The 18,690-nt window shown below is 46.4% G+C and overlaps 1 protein-coding gene across 1 annotated transcript in view; it reads left to right on the top strand.

Annotated features, from left to right (window-relative positions):
* Positions 1–17,972, top strand: part of LOC121439071 (dual 3',5'-cyclic-AMP and -GMP phosphodiesterase 11A) — a 282,745-nt gene extending 264,773 nt beyond the window's left edge. Inside the window, exon 20 of the mRNA XM_041639564.1 lies at positions 14,415–17,972. Coding sequence (XP_041495498.1) covers positions 14,415–14,573 — 159 coding nt within the window. The 3' untranslated portion in view covers positions 14,574–17,972. The remainder of the gene's footprint in view (positions 1–14,414) is intronic.
* Positions 17,973–18,690: the final 718 nt, after the last annotated feature.

Genomic DNA, 18,690 nt, shown 5'->3' with positions numbered 1-18,690 from the left:
CCCAGCACTCTTCGATATTTCTAGGTCTGCTTATTTTTCTATATAAATTTTTAATTTTGGTTCTAAACCGATTTTACATTAAAAGGCCAGTCACTGAAAATTAAATTAATGTGTCTTCCTACCATTTAAAAGGTGGGTCTGCAGCTCACAGGGATGTGTTTAACCTATGAAAGTCTACGTTTCCGTAGAACAAAAAATGCACTTTAGAAATTCAAGGCAATCGTGATGCTGTTGGCCCCACTGCCCCTATATGTACAAACACCCCTGTATCTTAGCCTACGAGGAACTTATATCTCGAGAAATAGAGTCACAATGATCTGCCCCCACCAGGTGCTACAGAGGACAAACGAAGCCCCTCCCATGGGCAAAGAGGCCAGCTTCTAAAGCAACCCCCTCCATAGAGATGCAGATAGAGGTGATCTAGATGTACAGCCAACGGTGAGAAGGCAGCCCTTGTTCATCTTCTTATTCTTTCTCTTGAAAATCTCACTATCTTTATGGTCCTAGAATTAAGAGAGGGGAATTTTCCCACCATACAGGAAATGGCCACTGAAAGGAGAGGGGATTTCTGTTGCCAACATCCTCCACCTAAAGCAAGGCATTCCTCCGGGGTACTTGGGTCTCAGTCTCCCTAAGTCTGGCGTATTGGGATGTGAAAGTTTGGTGACTCCCCCTTGTCGTAGGAGCATTGCTTGCTGATGGGAGGAAGAGCCTCTTGTAAGCTAACATAAGTATAAGCACCCATGCATACGTCTCGCGCCCACGCCCACACACACATGCATGTACACGCACACACACATACACATACACACACACATGCACACGGACACACATGCATACACACACATACACGCACACACACGCACGTGCACATGCACTCAAAAATCATCAGAGTTGCATTGCACCCACTTATTACCACCATTAATTAGTCTCTGACTCTTTGGGAGACTTCAAACACGTGTTTGTAAAAAGAGTAAATGCTGAGAGCATATTCTAGAATCTGTTCTTGGAGCACTGCAGCGCTGTCCTCAGAATACAATTCATGCAAAAGGCACAGATTTGCAGCTATGTCTGTCTCCTCCACAGACACCCTCTGCATTGGGGTCTCTCAGATTCAAGGCCCATGAGAAAAACATGGTTAAGTAAGAAAACAGATATTTGCAGCTACCAAACTCAAAAACGTTAATGGTCCCTTTTACACGTTGAATTTTGAGGGAAAAAATGGATTTTATGTATTTCTATAAAAGCTCAGGTGGCCTAATTTTATTAGAAAACACTCTGATGTGTAAAAGGGTGGATTATTACCATGTGGCTACATTTTAGTTACATGTCCCAACTGCCCCTTCTATGAAGCCCCATTCATCAAAAACTGCAGCTTTTGGGTCAGCAACCACTCCTGCCCAGTCAGGAGTTGCCCTCACAATGAACATGATTGATGAGCTACTAGACTGCTCTGAAAACCCAGCCACCAGGATAACCCGGGACCCTGTCCTAGAGGGGCTCATTAGAACAGAAGGCACTGTTCTCCGTTTCCATTCACGGGAGCTGTCCCTCAGCTGGCCTGTCAATTATCCCTCACGGCCCGTGCTTTATCTTTCCAAAGCAAGGTGGAGACGCGCTGAAGATAAAAAGATTCATTGTCTACACCTAAAGTTTTGACATGGTGTAGAGGTGGCCCTCCTTATTGAACTTCAATAGACCATCAGGGATTCTTAAACAACCCCCTTGGAAAGAAGGGGTGCCCCTCTGTTGTTGGCCCTAATAAGATGGGAAGTGGTTTGTGTGGCCAGTTAAGATCCCAGATAAGAAGATATTATGGGCTTTGTACCCAAGCAGGACTGACCGTGCCAGTTGAGGGTTTATGAACCTGATTTCTCTGGTGTTGGATGCATAATCTCCATAAACAGACCCAGTGAGACTCGCTCACTACACGGCTGTGGTGTTAAATCAGCAAAGATACAGTGCTCCTGGCCTGGAAGTCAAGATCCACCAGTTACTCACTAGCTCATCACCCACTCTAGAACAGCAAACAGTGGATGCTCCAGCACAGGCTACAACCGTCCAGCTTGTCGCCGTGCGGTTCCCACCATGTCCCATAGATGCGGCTCGTCCAGCTTGACGCCGTATGGTTCCCACCATGCCCCTTTGTCCCATACAGCCTGACATTATGGAAATAGCAATGCTTTCATCCTGGGAGTCTAAATTTCTTGCCTCATTAATTCAGAATGTTAATGTCATCCTGAATATCTTTTCCCGCAAAGAAATCCCCCCGAGCATATAAAGAAGAAAGCAAAACACATCACTGTGGGGTCAGAACAGAAATGGAAGGAAGAGCTATATGTTGACTTTCACATGCACCGGCAATCCTCTCCAGCCCCAGGAAGATAATGCTCTCTTTGTGAGTTATCACTGCTATCGTAATTAGCTGCCAGGATATTAAACACAGGAACCATGAGCACCATCTCCAGGTATACCAAGGGTTGGCGATGCCCCTACGATTCCAGCTGCCGATCTGAATCACGCTTGCTCTGGATCCTGATAATGCTTTTGTGCGAAGCATTATCCCTGTGGCGGGTCATCTCTACTCTTCTTTGGATGACTATCTCCCATCATTTAGATTTGAAGATCTCCAGTCTCACGGACATGTACACGCACACATGCACACGCCTGACAGCAAGCTTTCGTTTCTGCAAACCTCTCACCTAGCCAACGTGTCATTGCTCTGTAATAATACCACACGCAGAAAAATCATTCTCCCAGTTGGACAAAGCCATCCACCCTACGATAAACACAGTGTAATACTGAATCCGTACAAAGAGGAAATAACTGGCGGTGGGTTTTCCTTTCCGAGTTCACCTGGATCACGCTAGGCTCAATGGCTGCCAGCAGCTAGCTAGCTGGCCCCTTTGTGCCCCCTTCCCTAAGAGCGGCCATTGTGCTGTCTCATTGACTGTGCCACCAGAGGGAGCTGACATCCTCCTCCTGTGCCTGCCAGGCCCACAAATCAGAACAGGTTGAAATTGTTCAACCTCCTAAGAAAAATGGCCCTCTCTGCTAAGCAGGCTGGGGCTCAGGAAAAGGGCAATACCTGCCACTTCGTCTGGACTCTAACTTGAAGTTGGAGGGGCTGCTGGGTGAGTGTCAGCACCGTGTGTCTATACTGAGAAAGGTGGGACACCCAGAAGCCAGCCACCAGTTCAGAGTTTTTGGGGAGACCTAAGGATAGAAGAGAATAAAGAGCGAAGGTTAAGAGTGCCCAAATTAGTTCGGGCAGTAATGGGATTTAGTGGCCCATGTGGCTCGGGAGCAAAGAGGAGCCGTATAGGTGTATAGTGTGCCTGGCGGGGGATGGGGTGGGGGAGGGGTGCCAGAGGCACATGCCCTCTTCCCTACCTGCCCTGGCGGAGTTCTAGACATCGTGATACTTGGATAACAATGTCTTCCATCTGTTGGGGTGTGTGCACATGACAAGTCGGTATCTGTGGGTTTTCCTACTGGATGGTGGGTGCTGCACACCGTCCTCTGGGAGGAGAACCTAGACCACTCTGATGGCTTGCTCTGCACACAATTTGGGCCTGGCTAAAGAGTAGTCCAGTGGTTAGCTTTGAATGGATTAGAAGCCCAGGCTCTTAAGTCACAACTGTGTCATTATAGCTATTACTGTATCATAATAAAAGGGGAGGAGTTTCCAGGTTAAATTCTGTGAATGTGCTGACTGACTTGGCTTGGGCCTCAGGCACATTCCTAAACAGATCATTGGGATAGTCCTATGGCCAGCCTGGAGAAGAGGGGTTCATGGGATTGGTTCTGGACTCAGGGAAGTGTGGTACGCCAGTGTTAGCTTCTGCTGTCTGTGAGAGTTTTTATAACCCATGGCTAAGAAAAAAAAAAGTTAAAAAAAAAAAACCACACACACTCATGTGCATGAACACACACACAAACACCTCTTTCTCTCTCTGTCTCTCTCTCTCTCTGTCTGTCTGTCTCTCTCTTTCTCTCTGTCTCTGTCTCTCTCTCTCTCTCTCTCTCTCTCTCTCTCTCTCTCTCTGCAGGAGAGCAGTTTGTTCAAGGATCAAAGCTATTAGAACATCCTGCCATCTTCACAGACCTAACTATGACATCATCCATATTCTGCCACTAATACAGATAAAAATAACCTAGACTAGCCCGTCTGGACTGCTAAGCTATGGCGCCTGCACAGGCATGACGAGACCTAGAGCCTCTTTATCTTCTTTAGCGCAAGGCTGCCTTGTTAAAGTGTCCCTCACCATCACAAGTTAGCCACTGTAGCTCCAGCCATTAAATTAAAGTTCCAACAATGGCAAAGAGATAGGGATAAAAGCAGGAGGAGGAGAGGAGGAGCCCCTCCCAGCTGACAGTGAGCCTTTCAAGCTTGTCCCTGAAATTCTGCCTTATGAATTCTGCTTACATCTCTCTGACCACTGATAAGTTCAAGGAAGGCTAAAATGCATACCGGACAGGCAGCTAGCAAACGCTGCTGGAAATGCCGCACTGCCAACAGGACAAATGACTGTGTCCCCAGGTGGGGCAAAGGTTACAAGGCCAGACAGAGTCTTGTGGCCCTTTCACCCAGGCCGCAGAAGAAGGACAAACAGTAGATAGCGCTCTCTCTCTCTCTCTCTCTCTCTCTCTCTCTCTCTCTCTCTCTCAGCTGCTGTAAGCCCACTGAGTCAACTGTGTGAGTCGTGGCCTCTACAGGGGCTTGTTTCCATCACCAAATGTCAGCTCCATAGCTTGACAACCTTTGAAACTGTTCCTACCCTGCAGGGTGACCTCCCTCCCTCCCTCCCTCCCGTGAGTCTGAAGCCGCTGCAGAACTAGGGTCAGTTGAGGACATTGACGGGGAAATTATATGCTTTGGGACTGACAGACAGGACCCACCTAGGAATCCATTTTTCTTTTCTAACTCTCCTTTTCAGGGTTGCTCCACACAAAAACATAAGCTGACACCACCGCTGTGGTCATTGGTGACTAGCGTGGACTCCGCATTCAAATATCTGTGTACAAACCCCAATACTGTTTGCCCCGGGCAAATTTTGTAACAGTTCAGGGCCAGCAACTTCTTTGCTGTTGTTGCTGTTGTTTGGGGTGATTTTTGTTTTGTTGGATTTTTTGTTTGTTGTCTATAAAATGGGAGAATAGGGATGTATCTCCTGCTGCTTGAATTGAGGACTTAATGAGGAAAAACTCTGGGAAGCATAGACGCAGGACCCGACAGTGCCGCATGTGTGCAGATGTAAATATTGAGTCTTCCTCTCCAGACTTCTGAAAACTATACAAATACGTGCTCTAAGGCTGGTGTTCAGTGAAAACATTTCCTTCCAGAAGTCTGGTTTGCTTCTGTGCTCAGCACCGTTGTTTGATTGTCTGCTTTTCCAAGTGTGGTTTAAAGCTGCTGGGAGCCTCGTATGGTAGTTAATACATTATCTTAAGCAATTTAATGCAAATTAATTTTTACACAACCTTGAGTTTCAAAAGCCATTGGACTAGGAAGGGAAAGAGTGATGCTTAGGAGGCTGTTTGCTGTCTCCATCTGGACCCTGGAGCGGCCCCATCTGCTCTCATGGGTACCACCAGCTCTCAGCAGCTCCCCTTCCAAACAGCATGCGGGACCTTTAAACTCGAGAGCTCGCCTGAGTGCATGGAAAGACGGGTGCTTCGGGTTTTCTAGGAAACATAAGGGGATTAGTTGGGCATTTCAAAGTTCTGGTTTGACATCAAGTTTATAGTGTGTTTTATTTCTGAATTTCTTTCTCTCTCGTGATCTGCTAGGGTCATGAGAATGGCAAGTCTCAATCTCTCGGAGGGTTTCTCAGGCTGTGGGCTTGTTCCGCAGAGTACATTGGCTCTCAGTGGGAGCCACTAAATGGTTCAGGAGGAAATGGCAAGCTTGAGACCCTTTGAAAGCTGATTGGACTGGAACGAACGGGAGGCAGGGAGACTAGTTAGGGCGCTATCACAGAGTTCAGATGGAGGAGGCGCTGTAGCAGCAACAGAAGAGCGGGGTACAGAGAGCCTTTGGAAGGGAGGTGAATAGACTGATGAGTTCGGCATGCCAGTAGGAAGAGCGGTGCTGCAAACCTCCGAGTGGAACCACAGCACGGATGGCAGCACTCAGCTCCAGAGAGAGTGGCCTTGGGAGCAGATGGAGGTCTCAAGGAAGGGGAAGAGTTCAGCCACACATGGTCAAGTCACTGTGTCCTGCCATGACAGCACATGGGACAGGAGTGGCTTAAATACAACTCATGGCCAACAAGGTCACTGCAAAGTGGCGGGACCAATCTGAGGCTGTCTCTGTTAACTCATCAATAATCTTCACCTCTGGAACCTAGAAGCTCAGCGGTTCGCTAGTCTAGACGTTCAGACTTGCTACCACCCTTGGCGACTTCCTTCCAAAGTCACACACCATAAATAGTGTGTTTCTCGAGACACTCTCACTCCCGTGACTCCTCAGTCGTGTGAACCCGAGAGAATCTGCAGGCCTGCCACTGCTGGTGTGCCCCTAGCCCCTCCTGCTGGAGGTCTGGGTGGCAACGTCAATTGCACAGAGTGTCTACGCTTTTCCATTTCAAAACCCCAGTCCCCAAAGGACCCCCGAGATCTTCTCCCACATAGGAAACGATCGTAGTTGCAGAGCGATGCTGCAGCACAGGGCTGAGATGAGCGCTACCCCCAACCGCCATTTTACCAAAAACCCAGGAGGCAGGGATGTAGCCTTGCCGAACCTGCCCTGGGCTCAACTCCGGGCGATTACAAAGGGGGCGGTATTTTGAAAAGCGCTCTGATTTCTTTCTGTTCCTGAAACTGTCTCTCAGTTTCTGGTGGTTCTCCTTCAGAAGGTGCTGGTAAGAAGTGGCAGGAAAGGCTCTCATGCTGCTAACAGTTTGGAACTGTCATTCAACAGCAATAATCCTCATCCCAGAAAATGAATGACCAGCTCGGAGAGCTTCCTCAGTCAGATACCATTAAAGTGCTGAGGATAAATCTGGGCATGTTCAGATGCGAAGCCTGGCCTGGCACAAATTTGGTTTCTCTTGGTGCCCTTCTAACAGTGGAGCGACAGCCACCCACTGGGCAGAGTGGTTTCTGATGTTTCTAGCAGCAAACCGGGCTCTTTGTTCACTCTTTTGTCCCACATCTTCTTGTCGAGATCCTAGAAGTGACTGCGGTCAACTGGAGATACGCAGCAAGCCCCGGGGTAGCAGGTATGGATCATGGCAGTGGGGGAACCCAAGGACATACTGACTGCTGGCAGCTCAGGGAGCCGCACCGTGAGCACAGCTCCCTGCTCATCTGCAGGTGGAGCTGCTAGGTGTGTTTGTCTAGCAGGACTGGGTAGCAGGTGGGAACAGGCCAGCCTGTCTTAGCCACTCTTAACCAGCCATCGATCAGTGACCGGGAGAGAGGAGAGGCCACTATCTCCTGAGGTCACTGTAATGGGAACTAGATATTTAAACCTAAATAAACAAACAAAGCCGAAGGGCTCATTTTCTGTGCAGAGCCCATGGAGTGGCGCAGCCATCAGTCAGCTTCCCGTTACCATAGCAAAGCACCTCCCATTATGGCAGGGAAGGCAAGGTGGTGAGAACGCAGCTGTCTGGTCATTTGTCCACATCTGGAATCAGAGAGCTCAGATTCACAACAGAGTAAACCCTTCTTAAGTTGCGTCTCCCAGATATTTCATCGTAACAATGACAAAAGTAATGTGCACATAAAATTCATAATGTCTGCTAAATTCTAATATTTAATATAGAATTACCAGGCATCCAAAGAAGCAAGAAAATTTTGATCCATAATACTAAAAAAAAAAACTCAACCAGTACACTTATAAAAGAGAGAAAAAATGTTTTTTAAAAGCTTATAGAGACATCAATCTGTGATCCGATGAACCTTTGCTTTGGGTCTCTGGTGGGGGTGCCAGAAAGCAGGAACATATGGCCAAGCACACCCAAGCTGAGACCACTCAGGTTGGCATCCTCAAGACATCCTCTCTCCAGCTGTCCTTGGTCTATAACAGGAATGCCCTTTGCTCAACAGCAGGGGCCCTCTGCAGTGGGTCAAGACACCTGGTTTCATGAGAAGACCTGGTAGTCATCCTCACCACTGATGCAGACCACGTGACCCCTCCACTCCTCACCCCAGCACCAACAGCTACTTCTGTCATTGTGAGCCTCTCACAGAAAGTGCAAAGCCTGCGTTCATCATCCATTCCCATGAGTTTCCGACTCATTGGCTAAGAAGGGGACGTTCAACCTCATCTGGACAGGGGCGACCACCTCGGAGGCTACACACACAAAGAAAAGATGGTCATATTTGAAAGCACTAAAAATAAAATGCAAAAGCACTTTAAGTATGAAAGCTACGATTGGGGATCTAGATGACACGCTTCAGTCTGCAAACAAAGGAGGAGGACGGGAGGCTGCTGAGAGAAGGCCAAGCAGGACTTGAACGGTCGAGGAGGACGAGTTGTCTCAGGAGGGACCTGCCACACAGTGCTTTAAACCAGGAAGGCTCGAGTAAAGACCCCTCAGTCTCTCCCTGTGTGATGACAGGCAAGTCATTTGACCTTGATGAGTGGCAATTTCCTTACCAATAAAGAGACGATGAAGGGACCTACCATACAGAATTGCCGTGATGCTTCCGTGAGACAATGGCGTCACACCCCTAGCCCCGTCCTAGTGCAGGGGATGCTCATTGTATAAACCCGCTGTCTCTTCTTCGTAAATGTCATCAGAAAAGGTAAAGGGGAATGCACCACCCAGCCAAAGGAAGGCGTCCTCCCTTCTTTTGCTAGCAGAAATACTATAAAGCTCACACCACATGGTGGAGGCATGGTTCTGTTAAGCGCTGTGGGTCTTGGCTGGGGTGAGTCTGCAGACATCTGGCAAAATATTTTATTTTTTAGCTGTTTTGGGTTGCCATGACTTAGGCAATGGGGTGGTGGTACTATTGCTGGCTTCTAGGGTGTTCTATAAAGTGCAGCCAACACAGAAAGTATTCATCTGACCCCGAACACCATAGTAACGAGATGGAGACACTACGATAGCCAGTTTCTTCCATTACCCACAGAACTGATCCGAGCAGTCCTTCCCTCTAGGTCTTAGTTTTCCTCGCTGATGAACTAACAGCAACACAGATGATAATGATTTGGCCCTCATAAGGTCCTTGAGAAAGTTAGCGTGCCTGAAGCAACACAGCCTGGCACAACGTAGGCCTTCTGGAACACGGAATATGTGTGGTAGCAGTAAAAGTCAGTGAGATCAGCAGAGAGATCAGCAGAGGGGTGGAGCCAGAGCCATGGGAAAGCCGGAGAGAGAATCAGGTGTGAGCTGATGCAGCCATTCACCAGCGGATAAGAAACATTCTACAGCAATGTGTTTCCGTGAAGTTTAGGAGAGAGCGAGGGCCCCGTGTACACACCGGCAATTGGATCATAGAGAGAAGTCCAGATCTCTGTGTTCTTAGCTGTATCCACTCTCTTTCCAAGGCCTTAATCTAAACAATAGTTAGAATCTGTATTTTCATTCTCTTGCTAGCTTGGTTAATGTAAGCCTCTTGTTCTATATTGTAGACGCTGTTTCTATGTATTGATTTAACAGAATCTATCAAAATGCAAATCACATACTCTGACCCAGAAATACTAATTCTACAATTTGACCATCTGGTGGTCTTCATCTACAAAATGGCTAAGCACGGGATATCCTTGACACCGTTACTTAGAATGGCCAAATAGAAACACCTAATTTCCGTTAACAGCAGGGGACTAGCTTGACAAATTTGACAGCTGAAAAACATTAGGTAGACAAAAAAAAAAATATCTTGTGTTTTACTTATACAGGTAAAAATTTATCTTGTGGCCACACAAACAGCTGATCATATCTATTGATAAACAGTTGGGGCAGTGTAGAAGCCAGACTTTACCTTGTACCTCTGTGCCCTTGTCTATCCCTTGAGCTGTGAGAATGCTACTTATTGAGAATATAAATAAAATATAGACTAAACTACACGTGCTTGCCATAGAAAGCCGAACAGTGGAGTGTGACTTGCAGAGGCAGGAAGGAGGAATCCCTCAGCCACCCAGACTGCTAGGTGTAGGGTGTGTCCCCTCATGCAAAACTACCGCAGGTGCTCCCGATGGGTCGAGAGAGTGCCAATGGGGTCGATAAGGTTGTCCCAAGAGACAAGGTGTGCATCCCAACTTGTAGGTACAGTGGTTTTCACAGGATCAACACAAGAGTCATGAGTCCTGCACGGGACTGGAAGAGTCTGGTCTAAAGGATTAGGCCCCTGGGAATAAGTTACATGGTCATAGACTTGAGCTCAGCACAAGAAAACAATATTCTAAAGTCAAACAATAAGAATAAAGTGGACCTTCTTGAGAGGTAGTGTGCTCATTGCTCCTGGGGGCACAGTCACATGTATACCACAAGGAAATCGGGCATCCTGTGGCTGATGCAACCACCCATGAGTCCTTTGTAGGTGACAGTCCCCTCTCTCTACATAAGGAAGTACTGACTTTCCCAGAACCATCAGGAATTACCTGCTGGTGGCCAGCCTTCGGGAACATCCACTTCTCTGTATGTGGTACTCCTGCTCACAGGGCCTGGCTGGCAGTCCCTGGCAACCTTGGGACTTAACTTTGCAGATTCCCCTTTCTCTGCAGATATACCACTAGCTCCTTGTCCTTGCACCCAGCCGCATTTATGTGGCAAATTTATAGTATCAAAGCAATTCCTCCAGACTCGTGTTTTACTGCTTCTGTCTAGAATCAACATTTGTGCTAAGGGAAATGATTCCACCTGTGGTGATCCTGCCTCAGGAGGAAACAAGAAAAGGGGAATTCTGAGAAAGAGGTATCTTTCCCCGGCCCTAGTGTTTCGCTGCACACAGAGGGAGCAGAGGAAGAAAAAAAGGAGACGATCGAGGAGGGAAAGTGTTTGGGGCTAAGCCAAACAAGCTTAAGTGTTTCAAAGAATAAATTGGCGGAGTAATTCGGATCATGGGCAGGTGCTAGGAATGTAATTTAGTAAATGCTCGGGAACCTGCCAAAGAAGAGAAAAATGTGTTGCTTTTGAGATCATTTCCCAGCAGCTCCATAAAAGAAAACTGATTACAGGAATTTAATAAGTAAAACAGAGCCAGAAATAGTGTGATCAAATGAGTTTTTAATTACATTTCAAGCAGAAAAAAATTTCAATTTGTGCTCCTGGGATTAAAAAAAAAAATAAGTTCTAGAGAAATGCTTTTGTAGCAGGAAAGAACAAATCCGCTAATTTCCATAGCAATGACAGTAGTCCGTTCATTGATCAGAGGAAAGAGGAGCCCGTGCCAAGGCACGCTAAACAAGACCATGGCAGTCATCGCTGCTACACACTTTTGTCAGAAATAAATAAATAGACAGACAGACAGATAAACACTGAGCATTGAGCAGGAATTGGGTATCTGCATTTTTCTAGTGGAAATAAAGGGAATTTTTAATTTTAAAATTTAATCACTGGGTTATTATGTTGCTTTGGTTTATTCGTATATGAAATAAATGGTACATCAGATTTTAAATGAGATATTTCTAGTGAGTGTGACAAAGGTCACTGGAAAGAAGACATACACACACTCATACATGCACTCACTGACACACACACTCACTGACACACTCACACTCACTGACACACACACGGTGCGATGGGGATGGATGAGAATAACTATTACAGGGCATCGATGTGCAGAGGAGTCACCTCAACCAGCGAGAGTCTCTCTGTCCATTCAGGTCTGTTAGGGGATCTGTCAGGTTTACTGGCAGGGTGGTTCAGGTGTGTTTAGGGAAGGACACTCCACCGTCTATGGGACGTGCTGTTCTTCAGATAAGGACTTTGCTGCAGGCCACTCCTTAACCACGGGGCACACCTAGACGGTGCTTTCTGGAAGATGTGCAGGAACTACTGTGGTTTTATTCTCAGTTCAACTTTTGTCCCCTTGTGATGAATGGGGCCAACCTGCAACTTTCATGGGACCAAGGTTTTAATCCCTGGTCTCAGAAGTGGGCTCACCTAAAAGATCATCTTTCTAAAGACAAGTACATCTGCAGCCCCAGGCTCATTCCTTTAGGGTTGCATAGGGGAAAGTTGCTATGGCAAGCCAGTTAGCAACACTCCCCCATGGTCTCTAGTTCAGTTCCTGCCTTGGCTTCCCTTAATAATGAACTGTAACCTATAAACTCGCTCAACGTCTGAGGCCAGCCTAGTCTATACCATGAGTTTTAGACTGGCCAAGGCATGGTAAGACACTGTCTTTAAAAAAAACAACAACAGCAAAAAGATGGACTGTCCCCGTATTTCCTTTTTTCTACTGCTGAATTTTGAACACAGGGTTTTCCACAGATGAGACAAAGATTCTACCACTGAATGACACCCTTTATTTCCTTTTCTCAAAAATAGGATTGTCTAGAATATAAAAGGACTCCAAGACCCTTTACTATGTATGTCCTATATGAATGATTTTACTCATATTTATTATTTAGTTATTCACATGTAGATACTGTAAAAGATATTTTTGCTAATTGTATTTTACTGGTTGAATATGTTGAAGTCTTTCATAATAAGCAGTAAGACTTATTCCAATGCAGAGGAAGAGAAAGACAAAATATTAGGATGAAGTTTACAGCTCAGAGGGGGAGTACTTGTCCTGCACGAGGCCTTCAGTTTGATCCCTAACACCACAGGAAAATAAATAAATAAAAAGCCTTTAACATAGAGAAAAAGAACTCTAAACTTTTAATTTTACAATTTAAGTTTTAAAAAAGTTCCAATGGAACAGAGAATCATGAGGTTTTCCCAGATGGGCAGGGTGTTCTCTATGCCCCTCTGGCCTGTAAGATGTTTATCTACTGATATTTAGCCTGAGCCTTCTGAATCCATTCTTACCCTAGTTCATAGGTAATGTCTTTGGCCCATCCCATAGTACTGCATTTCTGGGTGGACGGATTCAAAAGCTACAGAAGGCTCATGTGCATCCAATTCAGATGAGACAGCGTGCTGTAGGGTTCCCATGCCACTGCCAGGGGCCAACCAGGGCTTCTGAGGTCAGAAGTCATTCACACCACTTGAAAGTAGGGACCTCTTCTCTTAAAGAGGGTAAATTAAATGCAGAAGGAAGTATTTAGAAGAACTGGCTCTTGGGCAGTTAAGGACCCTGAAGCGTCAATTTCACGAGCCTTGTGATCCGTCTCCCCCAGCTGATCACTGCTTACGTTTCCACTCTCACCTTCCCCACGCCTCTCCATTACTCTCTTCCCCGCCCCTTTCCCTTCGTCACTAGAGTGAAAACAGGTGTTTGCGTTAAAAGGCATAGAAGGTTTCAAAGGGCGTAGTTAGGAACACTGAGAAAGATAAGTAAGAGGGCTTGCAGCCAACCTGACCAGCTATGAGGAAGGCAGGACTCTGGGAGACACATGAAGTCATGTCAGCAGGCTCCCATGAAGACATCCTCCCCCCACACACACACACGCACCCATAACAGCACTCAGGGCCTTGCTGCCCTTTGACATCATTGGGATCTATGTCACTCCATGTTAATCTGTATGTTCAGCATGGCCACCGCACTTTTGCTTTTGGAAGATGAGCCCCTCTTGTTACCTGGTCTTTCTTACGTGGGAAAGTTCAGCAGGCACTGTGGCAGATGCTATTGTGATGTGGGATTCCCCTCTCTATGCTGTGAATCATTGGTTAACGAATAAAGCTGCTTTGGGCCTATTACAGTGCAGAGTAGGGCAAGGTGGGAATTCCAAGCAGATGGAGGAGGAGAGAGTAGGCAGAGTCAGAGAGAAGCCATGGAGCAGCCATGACGGATGCCAGACGGAACCTTACTGGTAGGCCCCAACCATATGGCGATACACACATTAATAGAAATGGGTTAATTTAAGATGTAAGAACTAGCTAGCAATATGCATAAGCTAATAGACCAAACAGTATTGCAATTAATACAGTTTCTGTATGATTATTTCAGGTCTGGGCGGCTGGGAAATGAATGAGCAGCCTCTGCCAACACTATTGCAAAGTTATTTTTGAAAAATTTGAGTTCACAGTCTACTGATAGGTAAAACTCTCTCTGGTAGGCAAAGATACAGTTATTGATAGATAATAGTGGCATGCATTTTTGTCTTCTAGGTTTTTTGATGCACTTGTAAACACAGACAGTCTACAAGGTTGCCTGTCCCTTGAATAACACACAGCCATCTTGTTTGTCATTCTCGGCACAGGTCTCAGAAGCAATTTGTGTTTACCTGGTAGCCATTTCCTTTCCTATACCCGGTTTCCATCCCCCTTATAAACACAAGGAGGAGGAGGATACAAACCCGTGACCAGGTTCCTCACTCTCCACCTTTTTCTCGTTTGCTTTAGGCCTTGGTGAAGGTCAACGCCAAACTGAAGCCAATGCTGGATTCAGTGGCTGCCAACCGAAGGAAGTGGGAAGAGTTACATCAGAAAAGACTGCAGGTCTCCGCTGCCTCCCCAGTCCCTGCGAGTCTCACCGTGGCGACGGGCGAGGATAGGATGTAAAGCACCCAGAGCCTCTGTGCGACACTGCGGCCTGGAGGGTCCTCTGCAGCCTGAAGGATCCGCTGCAGCAGCCGCATCTTTCCGCTCAGGCAGTCCAAAAGTGCAGACTGTATAGACCGGACCCGGAAGCGCACCCGGAAGTGTGCTTGGTGGCAGAGGACTGGAAGGATGAAAGACAGAGGCCGGCAGAGAGCTTGACCCTCCACTTCCCATGATGAACCCACACTGCTGGATTTGGATCCATGAGCCTGAGGGCTATCAGCCCCACTCGTTCAGAGTTGAGGGGGACACCGTGGTAAAAGTGTCGCTAACACTGCTTCACGTATGGCATTTTCCTGTCATGAGCACGTCCCTTCTTGGCAGGTCTTTGTTCCAGACAGTCCCAAGAATCCAGATTTGCATCTTAGGTGTTTTATTTCTGATGTGACTGTTTCTTAGTGATGCACCAGACCGTTGGTCTTGTTTGCCTGTTGGATGAGTCTCCCTCCCCCTTATGAGTACCAACTAACCCCAATCTTTTCAAAGGGTCCTCAGTAGGAACGCAGTGAGCTTGCTAATTGGAGGGTTACAGAATCTATAACCCTGGCAGTGAGATCACAGTTTTTTTTTTTTCAGTGTTTGAATTCAGCCTTCATTGTAGACCAGGCCTTTTCCTAAGAAGAATAGATTAATAAATTTATTCAAGCAAAGGGGAAGAGTAATTTACAGTCACGTGTACCACAGGTGACCTGTGAACACTAGAACTACTTCCAAGAGAGAGAGAGAGAGAGAGAGAGAGATTTTACAAGCGCAGAGGACCCCTGAGACTGAGGACGGACTAGCCTGAGGTGAAAAAGTTTGGGGATAAAATTTAAGGTACCTCAATTTTATATTTTTCCTTAAGTGAAAAAAAGAATATTCTAGAAAGGCCAGGTAATAACATCTACACAACCTATATCCTCTAGGTAGTCAGGCCTCTAACGGGTGAAAAAAACTGCTTTAAATGGATGTGGTGTCTACTAAGCTGCTTTGATGCCCATGTCACCCAAGACACTTGTGGAGAGGGTCCATCTTCACCGAAAAGCACTGGCCTTGCTGTCCTTAATTTTGCATCCTCAACTGGGTGGCTTTGGACAGGTTTCTCTGCTGCCCAAACTGAAATTACCCTAGTAGCTTACTTGCAGAAGTCTTAACCTTAAAATCGTTTGTGCAACAAACTTTCAAGGACTCCCCAGGACAGAAGATAGCAGGTCTTGGGGGTCCAGCGCCTATAGGTCCAGGAGGTCCAGAGCCCACAGGTCCAGGGGGTTCAGAGCTCACAGGGCTTGAGGGTCTAGAGTCCACACAAATCATCGTCTCTTTGTTCACGTAATGGTGCTCCAGAGAGAGACTCTGAGCACTCTGAAAATCCCCGCAGATGTGAAACCTGAGAGCCAGCCCAGCTCTAAACAATCAAACATTTACAAAACATTTTTCCTTACTTTTACTGACCAGTATCAGTTATTATCAAAAAATAGTGGTCAGATGTTTGAAGCTGGGGATGGGGTGTCCTAAAAATGAAGGTACCAAACAGGGAGTGGGATGATCTGGAAATCACCATGAGGAAGGCAGCTTTGTTATGGCAAGAAACACAATAAAATAAACGGGGCAAAGTGTGGGGCTAGAAGATAGGGACTAAGGTAGAGAGATGGCTAAGATAATGGCTAAGGGGTGAAAGTCAATCCAAACAAAGAAAAAAGGCAATTACAGTTCCCCCACTCTCCCAAATGAGGGTACAGAATCATGGCATCAATTGAGCAGGAAAGAGAGACAATTACACAGGGAGAATCTTGACAAAGGAGAAAAGGAAGGGCTGGGCGCACTAAGAAACAATGTTGCTAGCTGCCCTTCACATCTGTGTCTGCAGGGAAGGCTGGGGGAGGGGGGGGACACACGAGCGCAGAAAAAAAAAATGCTTCTGCAGAGCAGGTAAGAGGAGGCTGTGCAGATTTATGGATTTTATTAAGCCAGTTTTCTGAATCACTCTGCTATAAAGGCAAATAGCTTCTGCAGCGCTGTCTCCCTCCTTCAGGTGAGGAACAAAGGATGGGTGGAGTTAGGAAGAGACCCTAGTCTGCAGGATCGTGTGCAGGTGCTTCTGGGTACCGCACCACATCATCCCATACGTTTCTGTCTTAGACAGGAATGAAGAAGCAGTCCACATGAGGCTGCGGTGAGCCCACATCTGTTACCCGTCCTAACAATAAATAACCAGGAAAACGGACGCCAGTCCACCCAAAGCAGACAGTTTCAAGCATGTGCTTTCTGATACAACTGGACCCAGTGTCTTCCAGAGGCTGCTGGCAGCAGCGAGACAGCAGCCTCCCTCCTCCCTGAATGTTGATGCTACATATTGCTGAGGGGGACATAATTTATAGCACAAACCCTACGGCTTCCTCTAAGGTTGAGTTTTCCTCTCATCTTGCCTTTTTATTGGCTTCACTGCACGGTTGCCAATAGCAACATCCATCGGTAGCAAAGGGAGTTCAACAGCATTGCAATCTGCCAGACAGTGGAGCCCTGACAATGTCAACCATCAATCAAATGGTTGCTTGTAATTGCCTCCATCTATTTCTCCTGTCTCAAGGTATCTGTCCTATTGTGGGTCAAGATTCAGAAACTGCTGACTAATGTCTGGGGTCTGCTCCTCCATGACTGTGGAGAACTGGGAGAGATGGTGGTAGCCAAACCCTAGAGGTCAAAGGTTGGGATTTTTAAAGCCCTTGTAAAACGATTTCTTTCCCATGACCGTGAGTTATGTGGGATCCTAGACTCTGTTTCCAACGCACAGAATGAGGAAACGTATCAATCCTTATTCTTCACTGTTGTTTCCTGTTGGAAAAAGGCATTTGAAATGTGAGCCCTCTTCAAAGGAAAAAAAAACTCAGACAAGATTGTCTGCTTCCTCAGGTCTCTTGGCACGAACAGCTGAGGTGACTCCATCCTCCTTTTGTATGAGATGTATTTTTTCAGAAACTCTATTTATCCATGTTAGTGAGCGTGTAGCTACTGCGTGCACAGCCCACAGCACAGCTGGTGATAGCGGTGGGGTGAGTGCATCTTGGCAAACCACCAAGGGGACCCACCAGTCCACAGCGGACCGGGTTCCCTCCTCGCTGGCTGCCAATGGGCCTACTATCTGGGGACCCTGCGGCACTTCAGGTTTCTGTCTGTTAAATAAAAGCACCAGATTTTATTCAGTTTCTGCATCCAGGGACCAAGCTATGCTGTGCTTTGCTTTGGAAACTTCATCCAAGTCATTCTCTTCTTTCTGCTTCTCAAATAAAATAGAAGCAAACCCGAGAGAGTCATCGTCTCACCGAAGACAGGGTAAACATTTACACAGAGAGGGAGTGGACCCCAAAACAACCTTCCTACAAAGCGTCGGAGACAGCTTCTAATGAATGTGACAATACAGTCTCCAACACCTGCTCGGAAGTGGGTATCCTCCTGTTTCATAAAGAACAGCCTGAGATTATCTCATATCACTGAATCCCATGTGGGAATCATTAGTTTAGAAGTGAACTTGTAAAGGGAGCCAAGAAAGGCAAAAATTGTACATGAGTTTTCTGTGTCTTGAAACCCGAAGGCTTGCATGCTTCCAGGTACTCCAGGTTTGCAAATATCTTGCATTTAAGATTTCAGCACTGTTTTTTATTAGTGCAGTAACAACAGTATGTTTCTGAATTCAGTTGCTTTTTCTGCATATCAAAATTTAGCGTACTTCAATGGCTTACGTCGTTAGACTGACTTTACTCCGTTTCCTTTGCAGCACAATATTTTTCCAACTCATTTCTCTTACTGACCCTTGTGGGTTACAAAAAGACCAAAACAAATTACAATCTAACCTCACAAGTGCAGCAGGAATCTAAGCATGTTTGGATGAAATTCAAACATAAAGAGAAATGTGTTTTGGTGGGGAAAATGACAAAAAGATTCATTAAAGCTACTCAGTGTAACCTAATTTGGGACCCTAAACACTTTGCCCCGCCTCCTTTAGTGAATTCCTAATGTTTCACAGTAACAATCTAGAATCGTTATTCTATGATGTGTGTCTAGAGTGCCTAAGCCCCAAATTACTAAGAATTTAAAGGTTAAG

The sequence above is a fragment of the Microtus oregoni genome, unplaced genomic scaffold (genome assembly GCF_018167655.1).
Source record: "Microtus oregoni isolate MIOR12 unplaced genomic scaffold, Mior012 000060F_001, whole genome shotgun sequence".
Taxonomy (NCBI): domain Eukaryota; kingdom Metazoa; phylum Chordata; class Mammalia; order Rodentia; family Cricetidae; genus Microtus; species Microtus oregoni.
The sequence above is the reverse complement of the archived record's forward strand: the minus strand, read 5'-3'. Positions and strand labels throughout refer to the sequence as shown.